At 53.3% G+C, this 22,564-nt stretch overlaps 2 protein-coding genes across 5 annotated transcripts in view; one reads left to right on the top strand and one right to left on the bottom strand.

Annotated features, from left to right (window-relative positions):
• The first annotated feature begins 504 nt into the window (after positions 1-504).
• On the top strand, positions 505-10,613 carry GPX3 (glutathione peroxidase 3). The gene is made up of 5 exons (XM_030571760.1): positions 505-723; positions 6,677-6,830; positions 7,524-7,641; positions 9,083-9,182; positions 9,307-10,613. The coding sequence occupies exons 1-5, from the start codon at positions 637-639 to the stop codon at positions 9,541-9,543; spliced, it is 696 nt and encodes a 231-aa protein (XP_030427620.1). The 5' UTR covers positions 505-636; the 3' UTR covers positions 9,544-10,613.
• A 1,198-nt stretch (positions 10,614-11,811) lies between these two features.
• The window catches only part of TNIP1 (TNFAIP3 interacting protein 1), a 48,284-nt gene continuing 37,531 nt past the window's right edge, over positions 11,812-22,564 (bottom strand). For 3 of the 4 annotated variants that reach the window (XM_030571743.1, XM_030571744.1, XM_030571745.1), the window contains exons 11-18: positions 22,082-22,213; positions 21,044-21,172; positions 19,472-19,600; positions 19,096-19,221; positions 17,588-17,668; positions 16,817-17,014; positions 15,934-16,024; positions 11,812-15,411 (exon numbers count right to left, since the gene is read on the bottom strand). In XM_030571743.1, the coding sequence (XP_030427603.1) occupies positions 15,368-15,411; positions 15,934-16,024; positions 16,817-17,014; positions 17,588-17,668; positions 19,096-19,221; positions 19,472-19,600; positions 21,044-21,172; positions 22,082-22,213 (930 nt within the window). In that variant the 3' untranslated portion in view covers positions 11,812-15,367. The remainder of the gene's footprint in view (positions 15,412-15,933; positions 16,025-16,816; positions 17,015-17,587; positions 17,669-19,095; positions 19,222-19,471; positions 19,601-21,043; positions 21,173-22,081; positions 22,214-22,564) is intronic. The other variant, XM_030571746.1, reaches the window with a different exon arrangement.

The raw sequence follows: 22,564 nt of genomic DNA, 5'->3' as shown, positions 1-22,564 counted from the left end.
CGGACACGTCCAGCAGGATCACCAGGGTAAGACTCGTGGGCTGGGCCAAGATAACAGCTGTGAATTTCTCCATTGTTTTGATCCTAATCTCCAGGAGCTCAGGCCCTGCTGCGCTGCAGCCAGGCCGTAGTGTGTTACGTAACAGGTAGGTGGTTACACTCCTTTCCCCTCCACCCCTTGCTCTTTGGTTTTATCCCCCTCTGCTTTGGAGAGTAGCAGAATCTGCACTTAGATCCCAGCCAGAATTTCACACTGGGGCCCGAGCTTTTTTTATAAGCCAAACCAAAGCCCTGCAACTCGACCTCTCCAGCCACGGGGGTGTTGGGATGCCTGATCTGAGTGCAGATTCTCCATTAGCTGAAGCAATCAATCCCCTTTCTCCCTCCCCCAAACACCTCTGGAGCTCACCAGGGCCCACATGGTTAATAGCTCCGGTAGCAGCCCTGCCATCCCTGCCTCTCTCTCTGTGATTGGTTAGGAGGACTCAGGCTCAGCCTTTTATTTCTCCCTGCTGTTGTGCTGGAAGGTGGCACAGTGTGGGGAAGAGGACAGTGACGGAGAAGCCCAGCCAGACACGGGCACCCAGTTGCTGTGCTCCGTGGGGCAAGAAGAGGGTGTTGGCACCCCACAGCTGCCATGGGGGGCAGACTCAGGGGCTCTTGGATTTTCCCCTTGTTCTTGGCTGGGTTAATTCAGCCTAACCAGGGACAGGAGAAACAGAAGGTAAGGGGAAATCGCACCGGAGAACGGTGTGCATGCAGGGTCGGTGCTTTGACATGATGCTATTGGGTCCCAGGGAGCATGCTGGGGTCGGGAGGGCATCCTTCATCTCTGTCTGGGGGTCTCACCCATACGCTCATCAGGAGAGATGGACACAAATTGGATCTGGGTTTCAATGCCCTAAAGTTCAGGTGTGTTGGGATCTGGGTGGGGTGCAGAGGGCTTGGGGTGAACAGCTCCCCACAGAAAGGAACAGAGTTCCCATTTCTAATGGGGGTTTGGTCTGGGCCAATTCCTGTTCGCAGCAGGCAAACAAGGGGAATGCACTGATTTGCTGGCGGGAGGAAGGGATAATTTCTCATTCCCTGTCTCAGCTGATTCCCTCTTTCCCTTCTGCCTAACTGGGTTTCACCTATTTAAATACACGGTGTTAGTGCAGGGGACACAGACGCTGCCTTTTCTTCTCCCTGCTCCCTCGCTGCACCCCACCTACTGCTCTGGCAGCTCCCCCATTCCAGCTATCAGGGTGAAGCTTCCTTTTGGCCTGTGCAGAGTCCTGGGGCCCCAGGGAATGATTATTCCAGGGAGCCTGGCTGCCTGAGGATCTTAGAGGAAGAGGAAAACATCTAATCAGTGTCATTGTCTCGGTTGACAGGTCACCTCATGAAGCCAGCACACCAGTCAACGTGACTGGCAAGCTCTGTGCAGGCCAGCGCCAGGACTGGACTAGCGGGAGGTGGTAGGGTCGGAGTGGGGGGCATCAGAAGAGCTGTGGAAGGTGTCCAGGGAGTAAGGAGGGCCCAGTGATTAGGGCGCAGGCCAGGGACTTGAGTTGCACTGGCAGATCTCCATGGGGAAGCCTAGCTGAGCTGTCGCCTGCCTCCCCCCCCGGGATGCTTGTCTCTGGCAGGGCAATCAGCTCCCAAAACCGGGCTTACGTGAGAGTTGAGTGCTGCATAATTCCTAGGCTGCTGCTCTGCATCACCCATCCATCGCCTAGGAAGTGACTGTGATGTCACAAGCCCGGAGTGGTAGTGTCTTGGACTGAATCAGAGGAGCTGGGTGGAAAGGGAGAAAGCTACAAACATTTGGCTCGCAGTCTGTTAACCCTGTTTTGTCTGCCTGTGCTGGAGGCTGCCTTGCCCTCCTGCTGGCAGGGGGAGATAATTCTAGATGCCCCGGGCTCAGGGTGTCAGAAGGAAGGGTTGTAGGGTGATGAAGTGCGAGAGACAGGTGCGCTGACACCCCAGTGCTGGACATGGGGGGGGGGGGAGAATGCATGCCAGGCTGCATGAGGTAATTAGATACAATTATTGCAACAGTCCTTAGTCTCCCCTATACCTTCTGTATGGGTTCCTGCAAAGACCAAGGTAGCATGTCGAATCCCGGTCAGGACTCAGGGCCCTCTCTGTGCTAGGGGCTGTACAGACATATAACGAAATGGTGGTCCTCCCACCAAAAAGAACTCACATTCTAAGACGATAGTGAGAGGCAACAGATGGATCTGACAGACGGGCTGCAACAGTGAGATGGTTGTGAGGAGCATAGAAAATAGCAGTCACATTACAGTTATATAAACCGTATTCACCGACGTTAAGCTGGCACATATCAGCGCTCTGAGTGCATCTTGCCTTCTGAGAACATGAAAGTGAAACAAAATGCCAACTGAGCAAACAACTTAAGAACCCAGGGAGTTCAGAGTTGGGGTTATATGTACAAACCCCCCAAACTTTGGAAGGTTTTAGACCCATAATTATTTCTTCACTTCTTCTCTGATGTAGAGGGGAAGTAAAAGCAGTTCTAAAAATAATAAAATATATAACAAATGGAATAAAGGGGAAGTGGATAGTAATGAATATAAATCAGAAGCTAGGAATGGTAGAAAATTGAGAAGGGAAGCAAAGAGACACAAGGAGAAATTTATGGCCAGCAGAGTTGAGGACAGTAAGGAGTTTTTAAAGTATGTTAGGAACAAAAAGAATCCTGATGATGGTATTGGTCCATTACTAAATGGAAATGGTAGAATGATCAATAATTAATCAGAAAAGGCAAAAGTGTTCAATACATATTTCTGTTCTGTGTTTGGGGAAAAAAACAAATGATGTAGTCACATTTTATGATAACACTCTTTCTATTCCACTAGTATCTCAGAAGGATGTTAAATAGCAGCTACTAGAGTTGGACGTTTTTAAGTCAGCACATCCGGATAATTTTCACCCAAGAGTTTTAAAAGGGCTGGCTGAAAAGCTTGCTGGACTGTTAAAGCTGATTTTTAATAAGACTTGGAACACTGGAAAAGTTCCAGAATACTGGAAGAAAGCCAACATGCCAATACTTAAAACTGGTAAACGGGATTATCTGGGTAATGAGAGGCCTGTCGGTCTGACATAGATCCCAAACAAGATAATGGAGCAGCTGATAAGGGCTTCGATTAATAAGAATGAAAGGAGGGTAATGTAATTAATGCAGCTCAGCATGGGTTTATGGAGAACAGACCCTATCAGACAAACTTGATGTTTTTAATTTTGATTCCAGTTTTGTTTGATAAAGATAACAGTGTTGATGCAATATATTTAGACTTCTGTAAGCCATCTGCCTTGGTACTACATGACATTTTGATTAAAAACACCAGAAAGATATAAAATTAACATGGCATACATGAAATGGATTAAAAGCTGGCTAACCGGTCTCAACATAACCATAAACAGAGAATCCTAATCAAACAGGTGTGTTTCTAGTGGTGTTCCATAGGGACCGGTTCTTGGCCCTGTGCTATTTAACATTTTTACTAAGGTCTGGAAGAAAACATAAAATCATCACTGATAAAAGTTTGCAGATGACAGGAAAAATTGGGGGAGCGGTAAATAATGAAGAGGACAGGTCACTGATTCCAAGTGATTTGGATCGCTTGCTGAACAGGGCACAAGCATTTTAATAGAGCTAAATGTAAATGTATCCATCTAGGAACAAAGAATGTAAGCCACACGTACAGGACAGGGGACTCTATCCTGGGAAGCAGGGACTCTGAAAAAGATTTGGGGGTCTTGGTGGATAATCAGCTGAACAGGAGCTTTGGGCAAAGGGGCTAATGCAATCCTCAGAGGCATGAAAAGGGGAATATTGAATTGCAGAGAGGTGGTTTTACTCTGTATGTTGCATTGGTGCCACTGCTGCTGGAATCCTGTGTCCAGTTCCAGTGTCCACAATTCAAGAAGGAGGGTGGCAAATTGGAGAGGGTTCAGAGAAGAGCCACAAGAATGACTAAAAGGTCAGAAAACCTGACTTACAGTAAGAGACTCAAAGAGCTCAATCTATTTAGTTTAACAAAGAGAAGGTTAAGGGGTGACTTGATTACAGCCTAGAAGCATCTACAACTATTTAATCATTTTAATAATAATACTCTGAAACCTATTTAATACTAGGCTCTTCAGTCTAGCAGAGAAAGGTCTGTCACTATCCAGCAGATGGAAGTCAAAGCTAGACCAATGCAGACTGGAAATAAGATGTACATTTTAAACAGCGAGAGTAATTAATCATTAGAGGAGGTCAGATTAGATGATCACAGTGGTCCTTTCTGACCTTGGAATCTATGAAGCTGTGCTCTTTGTCGGTGTGGCCATTGGCATGGGTAGTTACCCAATATTGCTGTGATTGTATAAACTAGACACACATTTGCAACACCCAACTTATTGGAAAAACCTGGAGTATTGGAGCACCATCATTAGGTTTAAGAGTTAACACCTCATTGAGGTGAAGGGCATTCATGCCTCGTGGAGCTGCTGTTTCAGACTCTGGGAATCCATTCTGCATTGGTTACACTCAGGTCACTGTGGGAAGGTTTCCTTCACAGCCTGAAGGGTTAGGCACTTTGTGCTTATGCAAGAAGAATTGGAACCCAGCCTAAAGGCTAGATCCAGCCCTGGGCTGTGTGCTTGGCATTTCGATCATAGAGTCTGCAGCAGCAGGTTTCCCTTCCTGAGACCCTCTGGGAAGCTGTAGGGACAGGAGCAGGCAATCTCTCATACCAGGGCCCTTCCCCTGCCAGGGGAGCAGCTAGATGCGCTTTTATTTCTCGTCCTGATGAGAAAGGTCCCTTCCCCTCTGTGTCTCTCTAAATCTGTCCTGGTGAGCAGGCAGCCTGGGCCACCTTGGGGCACAGTTTGGCTCCCCACTCTCTGAGCCAGCGGCTCTGCCTGACACCCACGGCTGAGTGGGATCCTAGTAACAGCCTGTTTCTAGGTGACAGACACTCAGCCAGGAGCCAGGCAGTGAGGAGTCACAAACCAGTGTAAATCCCTCTGACAGTAATCCTTCTAGGAGCAATCTCCCATGGTTCGTCTCACACGCACAGGATGGGGCAGCCAGTGCCCCCTCCTTTCGAAGGCTGCTCCTCTCCCATCCCTGCAGAAGAAGCAGAGGGGCCAGCGTGAGCGGGTCAGCTCCTCTCCTTGTGCAGGAATGAGCCGCAGTAGAAAGAGGCTCAGGGTTTCTTCTTCACTGTTGACACACTGTGGCTATTTTTGATCCTTTCCCTCCCCACCTGTGGTTCTGTGGCTGCTGCTTGGGTGGAGTAAACATGCAAGCAGCTGCAGCCCTGGAAAGTCAGAGGCGCTGGGTGGGAGGCCAGTGCGTGTCAAACACCATTTCTGAGACTCCAGCGGGATGAGCATGCCATGCGAGAGCCCAGCATAGGCTGCTGGCTGCCATTTGGTCTGGGAAGAGGCTTTGCGTGAGAAACCCTGACCAGGCGATCCGCTGAGCCCAGCCAAGGCTGCCAGAGACAAATCCTAACGGGGGCTGGAACAATGTGTATAGTGGGGGTGCTGAGACCATTGACCCAAATTGCATATGATGGAAACCACGTCAAGCCTGGGGATTCGGCAGCCCCCCTAATTCCAGCCCCTATGAATCCTACCCCTTAGCAGAGCCAGGATAGGAGAGACACGCCCTAGGGCTTAACTCCCGAGAGCGCCCCCGCCTGACTGTTAATGTGTGCTCCTTTGTGCCTCGCTAAGCCAGGCCTGTTTGCAGGGAGCAGGGGTGCAATGAAAAAGGAGGGCAGCGTTCAAACAAAGGGAACCAGGGAAAAGATTTTCCTCTCGCTGGTAGAACATATCGCCCTCTCTGCATGCGACTAACCCAACTTCCCATGTGACAACCGCCATCTTGGCTGACACACCAGGGAGTGCTATGGGGCTGCCCCAACTCTGGGGAGGTGCGGAGGTGAGGCCCTGGAACACACACTTCCCAGGGGGTCACCTGAACGTTGCTCTCTCGGGGAAAGCACCAAATGGCATGGAATAGCAAAGCTCTTTTCTGGGGCAGGGGATGGCGTCCCACTGGGCCCCTTCCCCTCCCTAAACTGGATGTTGCCCCTCTGCATATTCCTCGGAAGAGAGGGGTGGAGGCTGGCTGGAGGGGAGAGGCACTCAGGGAGCATGTGAATGATGAGAAGAAGGGGAGAAAGGAGGCTGAGGATAGGAGCAGGGCTGAGGAGAAGGGAAGCAGAGGAATGAAATAACGGTTGTGGGGCCAGCAAGGAGGTGGAGGAGACGAAGGGAAGGGTGGCAGTGAAGGTAGGATGGCAGGGGTTGAGGAGGTGGAGAAGGACCGAGAGGAAAGATTGAAGTAGATCATCCATTGATCCAAACCTCCCTGTGGTTGGTGGGAGGGGCTGGGTTCAGACTCTAAAAGTGGATCAGAACCTCACAGCTGTCTCCATCCTCTCCTGAGCCGAGCCAAACCTGGCCACGCTGGAGGATCCCAGCAGTGTGCCTTGGCCCCCACCAGGCAGAGCGGGTGAAGGGGAAGCCAGGAGAGGAACTAGGGGCTCTGGAGTGCCTTGGGAAACAGAGTAAAACCCAAAGAAGCTAGTTAATCGCTGGTCTTCAGACTTTGTTGCTTGCCTCTCTCCAGCCCTGCCCCTTCTCACGTGCCCTGTCTGGCTGTTTTCCAGGTGGACTGTTACAATTCGGTGGGGGAAACAATCTACAGGTATGGGGCCGTCACCATCGACGGGCAGGAGTACATCTCCTTCGGGAAGTACAAAGGGAAGATGATTCTCTTTGTGAATGTGGCTACCTACTGAGGACTCACCATGCAGTACCTGGGTAAGATCCCCTGCCCGGAGGAAGGAGGGGGGGATTGTGCTGGAGTCTGGGATAGCCACCTCTGCACACCTCAGAACACTGGGGGTGGGGGACCTTGGCGTAGGCCAAAGAGAAAAGGAAGGTTGTGAAGTGAAAGAGGACGTGGCAATGAGGGGGGTGGGGTGGGAATCCTCACTGAGCGAGTGGAAAGCCACTGCTGGTGCAGGGGTCAGATCAGGGGTGTTGTGGGGCAGATGGAGCAGAGGAGGGATGGCCAGGGCATGCCTGGGCTCCAGCGATTTCCCCCTTGCCACAACGTTATAACGGAGACAGGGAGAGAGAGATGACCGCACAAGCAGGGATTTAAGCACAGATGGGGCCCAAGTGCCAGGAGACCCATGCTGCTGCTAGGAAGACTGAGGGGAAGCTGATGTGATGGCGTATAGCTCACTACTGCTGAAGGAGAATGCCAAGACTTCTGCCTCTGGGGTCTGATCCTGGCCTCAGAGTCCTGGGAGAAGCACAGAACTGGAGCCCTCTCCCACCTCCCATGTGCTTCAGATTCCCAGCCAAGTGTGTCTCCATCACAAATGGGTGCCATCTCGAACGCCAGCTGGCTGCTTGGTGACACCATGTGCGACTCAGCCACTGGGACAGCAGCTCCCATCGATTGCTGTGACTAACCTGCCTCTGGTGGGGTTTTCTTGTGCGCAGAATTGAATGCACTACAGAAGGAGCTGGCGCCGCATGGACTCGTCATCCTGGGCTTCCCTAGCAACCAATTTGGCAAACAAGAACCCGGCGAGAACTCCGAAATCCTCCCCGCGCTGAAGTGAGTAGATACTGAGGCCCCGTCTACACTACAGCATAAAATCGAAATTATTAAAACCGGTTTTATAAAACTGGTTTTATAAAATCGATTTTACGCGTCCACACTAGGGCACATTAATTCAGTGGTGTGCATCCATGGTCCTAGGCTACCATCGATTTCCGGAGCGCTGCACTCTGGGTAGCTCAGTAAAAGAATGAGACCAATAACTTTGATTTCCGTCCACACTAACGCTAAATCGATATAGTAATATCGATTTTAGGGTTACTCCTCTCGTTGGGGAGGAGTACAGAAATCGATTTTAAGAGCCCTTAAAATTGATTTAAAGTGCCTTGTAGTGTGGATGGGTACAGAGTTAAATCGATTTAACGCTGTTTAAATCTATTTAACTGTGTAGTGTGGACCAGGCCTGAGTGACACAGGGGCCTGAGATCCCTTGCGGGGGTGGGGTCAGCATGGCTGCTCTGGGTCCTCTCCTCTAAACACCCTGGCTGCCACCTGGGCTGGAAGAGGGTGGAAGCAGGCAGTGCCTAGTCAAGTGGATATACTGGAGATCAGTAACAAGAGTGGCACTAATTCCCTATTGTGTCTCTGAACCCACGCTAAGCCCCAGGGTAATTACAGCCAGCCGCTCCGCACGGTATCTGACAGGGCTTCAGGTGTGTAGATTAGTGTTGAACCAAGCTCAGCGCGGTCAGGCTGCTTGACCTCAGCCACTGAGCAGGTGGCTCTGGGTCCCGGCCTTTAGATGCAGTTGCTGCAATCTGCTAACTGCATGCTGACCCTGCAGGCTGCCTCCCGCAGGGCCCAGGCTCCTCCCTGCTGCTGGTGACGTAGGGGAAGCAAGGCTGACGCCCCATCACGCCAGCAACTGCAGCAGCATCAGTGTAACAGTGCACGGGAGTGATTTAAAAATGGTTCCAGCCCCCACAGCCTGCCTGGGCACGTAGACCAGTAACCATTTAGAAAACAGTTTACAAGCCTGGTTGCTCACCAGGACCCTGCTGTGTCTAGAACATAGGCCAGGCCAGGCTTCCGCCAGCCGGGCAGCGTGTATGGGCAGAAGCAGGAGTTTCATCACTGTCTCCATGCTAGGTGAAGATGGGCCTGTGGAACTCCTTGCCTGAGGAGGTTGTGAAGGCTAGGACTATCACAGGGTTTAAAAGAGAACTAAATACATTCATGGAGGTTAAGTCCATAAATGGCTATTAGCCAGGATGGGTAAGGAATGGTGCCCCAGCCTCTGTTTGTCAGAGGGTAGAGATGGATGGCAGGAGAGAGATCACTTGATTGTTACCTGTTAAGTTCATTCCCTCGGGAGCACCTGGCATTGGCTGCTGTTGGAAGACAGGATACTGGGCTGGATGGACCTTTGGTCTGACCCAGTATGGCTATTCTTATGTTCCTTTGAACTGGAACCTGACTTCTCTCTCTTTGATTTCAGATACGTCCGGCCCGGGGGCGGCTTTGTCCCGAATTTCCAGCTTTTTCAGAAAGGGGATGTGAACGGGGAGGAGGAGCAGAAGTTCTACACCTTCCTGAAGGTGCGTGCTTCCAAGCGCCCTGTCCGGAGACCAAGCCCCCAGGTTTGGGGAGCAGTAGATGGGGGCAGGATAGCTTTCCCCAGCACACAGTGTCATTGATGCTTGTCCTTCGCTCTCCTTGCAGAACTCCTGCCCTCCCGTGGTGGAAAGCTTTGGTGACCCCAAAAAGCTTTTCTGGGAGCCCCTGAAGATCCACGACATCAAGTGGAACTTCGAGAAGTTCTTGGTTGGCCCGACTGGGCGGCCGGTGATGAGATGGTGCCCCAGGACAAACTTGGCCGTCGTGAAGAATGACATCATAGATTACATGAAGCGGCAGGCCTTTGGTCAGAGGAGACAGCCCCTGGTCAGAGAAGACTAATGTAGAGATGTCAGCGGTGGGATGGGGTAGGACTCAATGCTTTATCCACAGCTAAAAATCTCCATGCAATGCATCCAAAGAACTGAATCCCTTGATACAAAATACCTTCTGCTGTGACACCCATACAGGTGGAATCTGCTAGGAAAGGCATGAGTCTCTACAGACTAGTTTGCATGCATGCTTGTGCTACTCTGTAGAGACCGGCCCTGACCCCCACTTGCTATAGACCGGTCCTGCAACATGTTTTGGGGAAATGGTTGCCTAAAATGACATTGGATTTACACCAGTCACCTATCTCCCTGTAGCATCACCTCCTCACGCTGCAGCCAGACCTGTCTGCTGTTCTTAACCTGCCCTTCTCCACTGCCACCCTCTCCGTTCTGGAGAGATTCATTATTAGCCAAGCTTTTCACTTCCTACAGAAACATGGACAGGGGAGATCTCAGGGGAGGGGAAAGACTCTTTGCAAGTACAGAGACCATCCCTCTCCACTGCTCCCTCAGGAACAGACTCCTGCTGAAAGCCACTCATCACTATTTATTTAGCAGTCCAGCCCTCCTCTCTTAGAACTGATCTTGCTGTATATTTGCCTTTGCCATCCCCATAAATTGGGCTCCTCCTGCTCTTGTCCCAGACCTGGCAGGAGAGCCCTTGGTGACAGATGGGCTTGGATAATGTGCCTGGTCCCACCCCTCCCCACAAAACCTTCCACACCTGGAAAGTACCCCTTGGAATCTCTCCTCCTGCAGCCCTGAGCTCCCTAGAGGGCGAGTTCTCTCTAGCTGCTGTGGCTTAGTGTGTAATCGTGGGCGTGCGTGAGAGCAGGGCATGGGCTCTGGGTGCTAGGAGAATGCATCACCATGAAGGTTAGGTCTGAAAGCCCCCCAAAGGGTGGACCTGTCCCAAGCCTGCATGGGTGTAGAGCAGCCCTTCCAGTGCATTCAAGCTGCTCTGCAGTTTCCTGTGCAGGGATGCGCTCTCCTCTCTCTCCCAGGAACCCAGCTTCTCCTCCCACGCCCGCAGCTTGTGTAGAGCTGTAGAAATGCAAAATAAACACCTGTGCAACCAGGCAAGGGGGCGCTTGGTTTTTAAGGAGTTTTTTTTGGGGGGGTTCCTTTCATGCAAGAGCATGAGCCAGCAAGTCCATCTGGCACCTGATCCTGCCGGGCCCCAGCTCTTGACTCAGTCATCTCCTCCTGTCCTGGGCTCCAACACCAGCTCCTGTCATCCCAGGCATGAGACACTACCCAGATGAGCTCATAGACAAGGGCCCTTGAGATGCTGCAACTGCCAGGGGACCCAGGGCCCTGGGGTCCTCACCCTACCTGTGACAGTGACAGGACCAGCTGGCTTGGGCTGAGAGCTTGGAGGGAGCGAGGGTGTGTCTATCTCACAGCACCTGACCTCCAACCTGCCTCTTTCTGTTGATCACAAACCCTCCCACCACAGTGTCAAAGGACTCCCCTTCCTCAGCCATGGGGCCGAACCCACCCATGCCCCACACCAGCTGAGCGCCTCAGTCTTCAATGGACTTGCCCTCAGTACAGGAGCTCTTATCCCCATTTCCCAGATGGGGCACAGAGAGACTAAGTGACTTGCTCAAGGTCCCACAGAAAGTCTGAGGCAGAGTCCCAGACTCACCCCAACCTCTGGCCCCTCCTCCTCGTGGGCTGGTGCAGGAAGAGATCCCTCCCTCTCCTGTTTCAATTTAAGCCACTTGCTGGACAGATGATCACAAGAAGCACCAAGGCTGCAGAAGCACTTGGGCGTCCCTAGGCAGAGTGGGGCTGTGTCCACCCCGGGACAGATACTGGCTATGGGGACTGGTGTGACATCGTGCCTTACTCATCCATCTCCACCTGTACAGCTAGGAGCAGGCTTGAGGGAGGTGTGCCAGGCCCAGAGCAACATGGAAAGTTCTGCTCCCAAAAAAGGAAGCCCCCCCTGTCCTCTCCAGGCATTATCTGATCATGCAAAAGCACCCCCCCATCCCTCTCTGAATTCCCTATGCACAGTGGGGAGACGGGCACCCCAAAATCAGCTCCCTGCAGTAGCAGATGATACGTGTGTCAGGGGTGAGGGAGTTGTTTCTGGCTGGGGAAGCTTCACAATTGCTAGTTAAGAAGCACTGTGACGAAGAGCAAAACTGCCAGCAATTCAACTTAGGGCACCAGCCTAACACTCTGTTTTCACTCGAAGACAGGAACCCTTTGCTAGGAATCGCCGCTGTCTGAGAACACAAGGCAACAAAGCAAGCTCACAGTGGACAATGCCTGGGGTGGAAAATCTCCAGATAGTTTATTAAGGAGTATTGCAAAGGAACCGTTATTACAATTCACGGTAATTTTTCTGCAAAGAAACCAACCAACCCATGTCAGAGATTTGTACATGCATCTCTGGGGTAGACGTTTGTCCCCTGGGGGAATGGAGCGGGTTTGTTTTCCAGGATATTTGGTACACAGGGAGCATTTCAAAACCTAGGCTGAGTGGCTGGATTTGTATCAGTTTGAAACATTAGCATGTCTTAGATGTGTGAGCAAAATGGATGGTGAAACATCTCTAATCCATGGAAATGGTCCTCTCCCTGTGGAGAACCCATGGGGATTGGGGTATGAAAAACAGGCCCCCTCACCCCTTTTCAGCTGCAATAACAACACGGGTTGCTGTGCGCAGTAAACACAGAGCCATTGGCTAGAAAGGCAGCCCAGAGCCAGAGCTAAATGTTTTGTGGTGGGGCCCAGTGCCCAACCTAGTCAGACCCCTCTGGGGATGTCACTCTTACACTAGTTTTCATCTGATGCAGGGATGGCTTTTCGCATACAAGACTGACACGAATCCAGGCCTAGATACAGAGCTGTAAGGAACGGGATTTAACACACATGAACGGGAAACTGAAGGGACAGGCAGCAACCAGAGCAAAGGAATGAGAGGCTGGGCGGTTTAGGAGCCACGCTGAAAAAAACCAGACACTGGGCGGTGGGCGCAGAACTGGGCAGTCACAGGAAGCCAGCAGGCCCCGAGGGGACCCACCAAGCTGAGAGACTGATGTCAGGGGAGATCAAATCATGGAGCGTTTTACACATGCGTATGCTAGTTACAAGCTTCATGCGCTGTAAGCCGGGCAGGTGTCCCTTTTGCTATTGAGCCGTATTCACAGGAATAGTACAGCCAGCCTCCAGAGCTGGGGTTTTGTTATTCTCCCTCTGGTCTGGGGCAGGCAGGGCAGATTGAGCCAAAAGAGCAGGTCCATTAGTTCAGAGGCAGAAGCAGATTCAAGTCTCTACCTATGGACTAGCCCCTAGAAGCGGACAAGGAACCGCTTCTGTTAGCCTGGGTAACATTGGTAGCCTTGTCTTCACACCCCCATGGCCAAATCCACTTGCTTTGCACATGTGAACAGTGCCTAGGAAGCCCATGGGGCCACTCATATGAACCAGACAAACAGAGGCCAGCTCACTAAATACAGAGCTGTTAGATTGACAGTCTGAAACCCTGAGGCACATGCCAGCGATGGCCAGATAGGGGTTCTTGGGGACACAGGCACCATGTGATCATGGACAACAGCCCAGTGAATGGCTAGTGGGCGAATGCACCCCATGGACTTCAACATGTGCAGTGCAGAGTCAGCAAACAGACAGTTATCAGCTGGCCTCCATACTGCAAGCTCCCCCAGGTTTAAGTTCACATCCTCTGGTCTATGCAGCAGATTTAAATCGAGATCATGGGGAGGGTGTGCATACACAGGCAGGCATTATATTGAAATATCTACCAGTATGGACAGGCACATTTTTGCACAAACCATACAAAACCCAAACTACTCTGAAAAGGAGTCCAGCGCAAAGCTGGGACGAAGGCTGATGAAGCGCACATGATTTAGAGAGCTGGGGGTGCTCCATCGTGCTGCTCACTTCCTGAATTTACCCTCCTATATCCTACGATTGTCCAGGGTTACGTCGACCCACAGCACCTCCCTCGGATGGGGATAGTCCCTTTCCAGGGACTGTCAGCAGCTGGAGGGGACTGGAGTCCATTCCCATCCCAGAAAGGAAACCTGAGAAGATGGAGTAGGGGAGGAAAAGGTGAGGGACAATGAGTTGGGTGTTTTCTCTGCAGAGAAGATGGGGTGAAAAGCTCCTCTTCTCCCCTTCCCTTCCAGTTATTGTTCAACAGCATAGAAAACGGCAGAGATCTGCCCACTGTTCCTCAGAACTAGCCCACACAGCTAACAGGGAATTGGAGGAACCAGGGGAAGTGACAACCACAAGAAAGAAGGGGCAAGAGCCCCCCAAAGCACACATTACCATTTGCGTAATTAACATACAGCAGATTAATTACAGACAACAATACACTGCACACACAATACGCTTGCATAAGAACAGACACATTAGCCCCTTCAGGGAGATTGAGGAATCGGAACATGGCCATTCCTTTCCTGTCCTCAGACCTTGTTTCATTGTCATTTTTTTCTTTGGAAGACCCGTCACCCCTTCAAAGCCACTGCCAGTACTGAACAGCAAGTACTCAGAGCCTCCTGTTCAGCACACCCCGGCACTTCACAACAGCTACCCCGGGGAGTCTGCAGAGCCGGGCAAACCCAGGGCGCACTGCAGGGGGATAAAACAGGATGGAGTAGAACAGGTCTGCCTGGGCCCACAAAGGAACTTGTGTCTATTGTTTGCTGCTTCCATCAGGTTTTCCTCCTCTCCCTTGCGTCCCCACTTCAGCAAGGTACAGCACACGCTTGTCTTTGAGCAGGTGAGAGGTCCCACCGATGTCAAGGCACGCCTGATCTTAGACACGTGCTTAAAGCACCTTGCTGAATCGGGCCCTAAAATCGTAACTCATTACTGAAAGGCGGCTCGTTAGCTCTGCTTTGGGGACGTGGGAGAAGAGGGGTAGAGTTCACAGCCTGCTCCCTGGGAGCAATAAAGGCAGGGTTATTGCACACCATAGACCAGCGGCTCCCTGATCACTCAGACTGGACTGTGAGGTCAATCTATGAGGGATGCCACATCTTCTATGGACAGCGAGTGTGTATGTATATGTATGTACACAGGGCTGGGCAGTATCTACATGGGGCAAGCGCTACATGCCCGAGTTTCAATAGAGAGACAAGAGACATTTACATTTGGCTCCTGGGCTCAGGACACTTTAAAAGCCATCCAAGCCAGAGCGCTCACTTTAGTCCTAGAGAGTGTTCACAGGTAAATGATATGAACCAATGGATTCAGTTTAGCTTCAGCTTGGCTTCTTTTTAACTATGAAAAGAACCACACACAATTAAACCCTCTCCCCTACCCATCTATCCAGGGTATCAGACAGCTGTTCAGCTGGCCTCTCTGCTCATCATGGGATTGTATAGGGCGGCTCTCCCACCTAAGCTATTTGATGGGAAAAAGTCTCTGGGGTCAGCCAGCAAATACATGTTAAAATACAAAACCAGGCTGCAGCAAAATCCTCCACGGAAGGCTCTGTTGAAACATAGGGAACGGGAGGCTCCCAGCAGGTGTTGCTGCAGAATGCAAGGCTGGGAATCAAATTAAAACCAAAGCGACATGGCTAGGAACAAGACCACCACACAGGGCCATTTGCACAACCCCCATAGGCTGGGTTCCCAGTCAGGATTCCAAGGAAGCACCCATGCTACTTGCTCCTCAGCAGCTCCTCAGGGCATGGGGCGTTCTCTCTTCAGCAGCTCCCAGCCCGTCAAGGATCTGCTGTTATATACAGAGTGTGTGAACAGGATAACTAGCAGGAGGCAGGGTCTATACACACTCAGGCACGCACACTTCCCGTCCCCTCTTCTTCTGAGATTAGCCCACAGCTAAACCGGCCTTTGGTTTTTCGGTAACCCAAGCCCTGCAGGTTCTGAAAGACAGAAAGCACACCCACATTGCGTAAGTATCGCTCCGCTCTCCTGGTACACACGCTATTTAGAGCCATTTTTAAACAGATCACAGCAGCATCTCACGTTATTCCCACGTGCTGGGTCAGGGGGCTGTCAGGGGCCATCTCAGGCCTGTAGTTAACTTTACTCTCAGCTTTGAGACAGGTGTTTCCATGCTCCTGGGGCTAAGCAGTGGCAGAGTTGAGGCCCAGTGAGGGCAAGGGAGTAGCGTGCAAGCTTCCCCAGGCTGGGCTCTCCCAAAGCACCTTGTTCTGTTCCACTACAGCCCCCGGATTCTCGTGCAGCAGGTCTGTGACGTGGACAAACCAATGCCAAGCTGGTGACAGAAGGGATTTGACCATGTATGCCCACTGCCTCAATGCACTGCAGTACTGTGCCCTTCCGAGCTGCAACACGAATGGCAGCTGTCCGGGGTTCTCACGCAGTGCCACTCTCAGGAGAAGGAAAGTAACCCCTGGCGTGCAAGAGCACCGTTTCCTTACCAGATTCCTTGGGCAGTGGTTTCATTCCCTCCACTGCTTGGGAGTTCTGGGCCCTAGACACAGCACAAGGTGGGCGCCAGGTGTATTCTGGCTGAAAGGAAGAGCAAAGAACGAGGCAGCGTGAGGGAGGGCAGGAAACAGATCTCAGATTCCGTACAGAACCACTTGGCAGGAGGCAGATGGGGATGTAGGAAGGATATTCCAGTGGTTAGGGCCCTGTCCCAAGACTTGAGAGATCCAGGTTCAATGTACACAGGGCTTCCTGTGTGACCTTGGGCAAGTCACACAGTCTTTTTGTGCCTCAGTTTCCCTCTGTAGAATGGGGTAATAGACCCTCCCAGTGATAAATGCAAGAATGTGAGGATTTCAGATATTCTAGTGCTGGGGGCCAGATAAGCACCTAGACAGATAGATGGGGAAGAGGAAAATATCAGTGAGGTCAGATATACAGACACTGACATTTTGGTTCATCAGTGGTCGGAGTCCAGCAGATGGATCATGGATTCATGAGCCACAAACTCCTGACGGCTGTCCCTGGCTCTGCCACTAAGTCACACACCAATGTGCAGCCCACCAGCAGTGTGTGCAAATCGTCTGGATCAGTCACTTGTGCGTGCAGTCCCTCACATGTGCACGCAGTCACGCTGACTGCACACGTATTGTGTGTGCACAGCTGCACTCCCTCTGGGATAAGGAATGAGGCCCTTAGCTGGCAGGGGGTCAGGTGGAAGGAGGTTGCCAGGCTGCCACCTGGGGATTGTATGACAGGAACCACCTTGCCTGAAACACATCCAGACATTGCAGGAGAGGCTGGGAGGTGCGTGCAAGGAGCAGGATGGTCCCACCCTGGCCCAGCCTTATGGCTTCCCACGATGGTACTCACAGGAGGGAAGTGGTGAAAGTTTTGCACTGGTGGATGGTCGCCCGGCATTGCTGAAGGTGGGTACCGGATTTGCTGCCAGTCCTCGTAGCCACGGTAGACGGGGTGGGGCACTGGAGGGCTATACTGGAACTGGTACATGGGGCAGGCAGGGCCAAAAGGCCCTGGGACCGGCTCTGGGTGCAGCCTCTCTCCAGAAACCTGCAAGAGGCAGATGGGCAGATTCAGGAACAAAGCCGAGATAGCCCAGCTTATACAGAGCCCTCTTCTGCCCATCTGTGCCAGCCTAAAGTGCCTGTCATGGTTGCATCTGTGCACCACGAGCCCTGGTCCTTGGCTCTGGCTGACAAGCACTTGGCACAAGATCCTAGGCAGAGGCAAAGATGCCTGTAAGATCCTTTCATGTCCTCTGATCCCAGCACCAGCCAAGCGCAGGTTCAGTCCCCAGCATCACCTACAGTAACCTCAGTGCTGCGATGGCTAGACGCCTTCCCCCCCACCCCGTACCGACCACACCTCGACACACCCTCTGTGCTGGGGGCAGGAGGCATAGAGCACACCGGTAACTCTGGCACACGTCCTGATTTCTTCGCCTCCTGAACAGCTGCACACCAGCATGCAGGGGTTTTTACAGCCTGGGCACCAAACTCCCAGGGTAGCCCTGGCCTTGCTGCTCCCTTTCCAATCCCCCGCCCCTAGAAAACCCCCACGTTGCTCCAGCCAACACTCCGTCCCCAAGAGGAGAGAGCTGCTTCTACCCACCACCCTCCATACCTGCTTGTGCTGCTTCAGCAGCTTCTTCAGTTTCTCCTTCTCCTCCTTCTCTCTCTGACAGTCGTCCTTGAAGAGTCGCAGCTGGAAGAGAGGCGGGGTCAGAACGGAGAGGGGCCTTGCCGCGGTGTGGCACAGCACCGCCCCCCGCGGACGCCGGACAGAACTCCTGCTCGCCGAGGGCAGGGCAGCCCAGCAGCAGCCACTGAGAGCCACGCTGGGGCCGAACCGGAGCACTGAAAGCACCCACTGCCCCCACCCTCGCTGGGCACATGCTGGTCTGCCCGTAGCATGATCCCAGAGGGGCTTTAAAATAAATTCGCAGGCCGGCCTAGGTCACGGCCACAAGGGCGCTGGGCACTGGCAGCCGGTGGCCGCTTGTTTCCTGTGGGGTGTTACAGCCCAAAAGGCAGGGGAATTTTGGCAGCCCCCACTCAAAAGGCGAGGGGAGGATTCCCTCAGGCCAAGCATCTAAAGCCACCTCATCAGCACTGACAGAAGCCCTGCCTGGCACCCCTGAGGCCAACAGGCTCCTTTGGCTCTCCCACCACTGGCTGCTCCGAGAGCTACTGACCGGCTGGGCTGCGTGCCGGGGCGAGAGGGACAAGGGAAAACAGCCCCAAATCTCCCCAAAGGGGCAACTTCTGCAACTCGTCAAACAGAGCAGCCCAAGCAGCTGTGATGGAGGAGACAGCTCCTCCGCCCAGGCCTCTCAGCTACTCCCACGAGGAGAAGAGAGCTTTGAAATCTCACAGACGACAGCGCCAACCCCCCCTCAGCACGAAGCTCCCCAAGGCTGGGGGGAGCTGGCTCTAGGCCACAACAGAGGCAAGAAAACAACTTTATCTCAATAACCTTTTAGTGACCGACCCTCGCGGCTGGTGAGAAGCCACGGTTCAGGCTTTTCACGTACCTCTCCCCACCACAGAGCGAAGCCAGGGGGCTCAACTGACCCGGGGGGAGTGCTGACCTGAACGCTGCTGGCTGATGCAAGCTTTCCTGCACTGGGGACATGGGTCTATCGCCATCCTAGGTGGGATCGCAGGGCCCTGAACACTATGAATATACGTTGTCTGCTGTGTTTGTCTCTGCCCCCCAGCCCCTGCTGACTCCAAAGCACTCTGGAAACTGCTGTCTTCTCCCACCCAAGTTCCCCTTCCCAGCTGGCACGGCCTTCACTTCCATCTCATCTGCGCGGAGTGGTGAACAAACTGCCCACATGCTGACCCTCGAGGGTCAGCTCGCTGGCCGATCGGCACAAACGGGGGTCAGGGAAGGATTGTGTCAAGAGATCCGGCTCCATCTGCCAGTGGGTTTCACTTGTGCCCAGTCAACTCTCCCAGCATTGGCTATGTCAACGCATCCATGCACACAGCAGATGCCATCGCGTGGCAGAGCTGAAGGCTCAGGGGCAGACTTGTCCCTCCTCTTCCCAAACGCCTCTTGAGGTTCGCTTCAGAGCATAGAGCATTCTGAGCATGACTCCCCCACTCCTCACCCCACTGCCCTACCTGGTTGTTGGAGACCGTTAACTGCTTCTTAAGTTTCTCCAGCTGCTGCTTCAACTCTTCCTTCTCCTCGTTCATTCTCTCTCTGTCGTGCCGTTCCCGCTGGAAGTCCTCTTCGAAGATCTTCACCTGGCAGAGAGAAGAGGCAGAGAGGGTCACTGGGCCCTGTCAGACACCTCCTGCAGGCTCCAGGGGGTGGCAGGGCAGGCGACCTCCCTCTGAGCGCATGTTGAAATTCTTCATGCCAAGCTAACCGAAGAATTCACATCAAAATCTGCTCAGAGACCCGAGACCTTCCCAGGGTCTGAGTTCACGCGCTCTGCAGCCTCAGCGAGCCCAGGGAACTAGAGTGAGAGAAAGAGCCACAATCCCTCCTTACCTGCTGCTTCAGGAGCTCGTTCTGGGTCAGCAGCTCGTGCGGTCTCATGCTCCCGCCCGGCTCCACGGCGTTACTGAGTGCAGAAGGGGCAGGAGCAGGGGCCTGGACATTCAGGGCCTCCTCCAGGGCCTGAGGGTGAAGAGGGACAGAGGGCGCCATTAGAGTGCAGAGAGTAGTGGGGCAGATGCCCAGCTGGAAGGGGGCTGAGAAGGCAGCCCCGGAACAACAGATATCCAGTTAGTGCAGACAAACCAAGTGAAGCCTGGACATGGTGCAGGTGAAGAGCACAGCCACCACCCAGGCCATCTCTCCTCTCCTGCTCCAGTTGCTGATTAAAAGAAACAAAATCCCCACCTTTCTGCCTCCTGGAAAATCCCACGTTATCATTGGCCCTCCCTCCCCCCGTCACCACTCAGACAAGCGAGGATGAAACTAAGGACCAAACAAAGCCCTGGTTATCATCCAACAACGACAAAAACAACGAGTCTGGTGGCACCTTAAAGACTAACAGATTTATTTGGGCATAAGCTTTCGTGGATAAAACCCCATTTCTTCAGATACATGCAAGAAGTGAGGTGTTTTACCCACGAAAGGTTATACCTAAATAAATCTGTTAGTCTTTAAGGTGCCACCAGACTCGTTGTTTTTGTAGATACAAACTAACACGGCTACCCCCTGATACTATCCAACAGCGAGACGTGCCTGCCGCTGCTGCGGGATGTCTGGGCAAAGCCTCTGGCATGTACTGCCCAGGGCACAGCTGTGTCCCTCCAGGATTCAGACATGGGCACGGCGAGGGGCAGGTCAGCCAGCACGGCTCGGGACAGACAGAGAGGGCTCAAACTTGGAGACAGCATGATTGGTCTGAGGAGGGGCAGGCTGGTATCCAGAACACCCGGAGAGGCAGGCTGGATGCACAAGGGGTATCTGCCAGCCAAGTGCCACAAAGGGCTATTTCCCCTGTAATGCCCCATCCCCAAAAGAGACATAGGCCCTTCCTGCAGCTGCGCTTGCAACATGCGGCCTGTACACTGTCAGCACAGGCTCCATGTAGGACCCCGGTGACCTGCAGCTACCAACCGCAGAGCTGTAGAGACGTGCCTCCAGCTGCCCTCACACTGTCTGATGGAGTCATGAGCGGAGGCCCTCCCATAATCCCCTGAGCGAGGCAGATTCCATCAGAGACTCTTCCCACAGGGGGAGAAACATTTCTTCTTTCAGCTCAGCCAATTCCTAGAACATTAGCTCTTTGCCCTCTCAGGCACCGCAGGTCTCCCTGGGCCGCTGCTCTCCAGCACCACACAGCTGGCCAGGAGGGGTTTCTGTGAAAGATCCTGGCTAGGAAGGCAGGACAGCGAGCAGCTGCTCTAGGTTTCCTGTCCAGCTGGGAGGAGGGAGATGGAAAGGACCAGCTGCTGCCTTGCTCGGAGACACAGTGCATTGGATAGGAGGTGCAGGCAGTGCCTGGGAACTGCAGTTTGCCAGAGGTACAGGAACACCTGTATGAACAGGTCCGTGGAAACCAAAGACTTATTAGGGGCAACCAAGGCTGGATGCTGCCAGGCTACCCACCTTGTTTAGCCTCTGGATCTCCTTCTCCTGGTACTCCCTTTGCTTGGTGACCGGTGCCAGCTGCTCTTGCAGGAACCTGATTCTCTGCTTCAGATCCCTCACCTCCCCAGCCAGCCTCTCCTTTTCTGCCTGAAAGAGACAGAGGCAGGGAGGTCAGAGGAAGGCGTGGCCATACGTTACCCACTGCCCTTCATCCCAGGCCTGTCGCTCCCTCCCTGGGCGTGTCAGAAGGGAGAAGCCAGGTGGCAGAGCAGGGTGCGAGAGAGGAAAGACTCATCCCTCAGGTCAAGTACCAGGAAGCAGAGAGCGCAGCACCTCTGCGCTGATCGGGAAGGTGCCTTCTCGCACGGCCATGGCTCAGCAGAAGGGAGTCTAGTCAGACCTCTCTGCCCTTCCTTCAACTAGAATCGGCCCCTATGGAGGGCTCAGCAGATTTCAGAGCCTCTTTCCCTCACCCCCAGCAGATATTTCCCCCTAGTCTGACCCTCTTCCCCTCCGCCCCAAGCCAGCCAGGCTTGTCAATCTGAAAGCAGTGAGATGGACCTGCTCCTGCTTACCAGGCCCTGTGGCGGCCCCTGACTGGTGCTGCAGGGCGAGCGGCAGCCCGGTTGTTGGGACCTGACAGGAGGCAGCCTCCTTCCAACTGTTCGCTCCCATAAGGGGGGGTTTACTACGCTGAAGCAGGAGACCGGTGCTGGGAGGCAGAGTGCCCCCAGAGAGTCCGCATGGGGCCCGCCCGCTGCTCCAAAATGTGGCATGCAGAAGGATCGCTGCCTCCTCGCAGACTGTGGAGGAGAGCTACATGCCCCATCTCTCCCCACTGCCCCGGCCCAGAGTTTGTTCAATCATTCTGCTAACACAGTGACTCTCACTCAGCCGAAGCAGCCTGGCTCAGGAGACACCTGGGGAGCCAGAGGGAGACGATGTGCTGGGAAGAGTCAGGGTTACTGTGGCAAGAGGAAGCCAACGCACAAGTGCCTGGTTTTTGCCCAGCTCCTGGGTGGGGGGAGAATACAGCCCCTCCCGCCCAAGACTCACCTCCTCCACTTCTATCTTGGATTTTGCCAGGAGAAGTTTGCGATCAAAGTCCCTCTGCTTCGGCTCTCGCTCTGCCTCCAGCTCGTCCAGCGCCTTCTGGGAGTCTGCCAGCTTCTGGCGCAGATCTGTGATCTGCCGGGGGACAGGGCGGCCACATGACTGTCTGGAACGCAGCGCCCCCCGCAGCTGGTTGTGCACAGCAGAGGTGCAACTCCCAGCCCCATTTTCCCATCCACCCCCACCTGCATTTTAACTTAAAACTTCCCACAGCCTCTTCAGCTGCCTCTCCCCACCTGTGTCATGCATGAAACAGGAGGTTCCAAGGGAAAGAGATGGGCTCAGATATCACGGTGAAGAGGAGAATGGCATAGATGCCTAGGCTGGCATGGATGGAAGGAGACTCAATGTTATATGGATGGGGAGAGAGCCTGGGGAATGGAGAGTGCACTAAAGGGGCGGGGGAGACCCGAGTAGCCCCCATGC

The sequence above is a fragment of the Gopherus evgoodei genome, chromosome 8, assembly GCF_007399415.2.
Source record: "Gopherus evgoodei ecotype Sinaloan lineage chromosome 8, rGopEvg1_v1.p, whole genome shotgun sequence".
Lineage (NCBI taxonomy): Eukaryota > Metazoa > Chordata > Testudines > Testudinidae > Gopherus > Gopherus evgoodei.
This window is presented reverse-complemented; position numbering and strand designations above follow the sequence as displayed.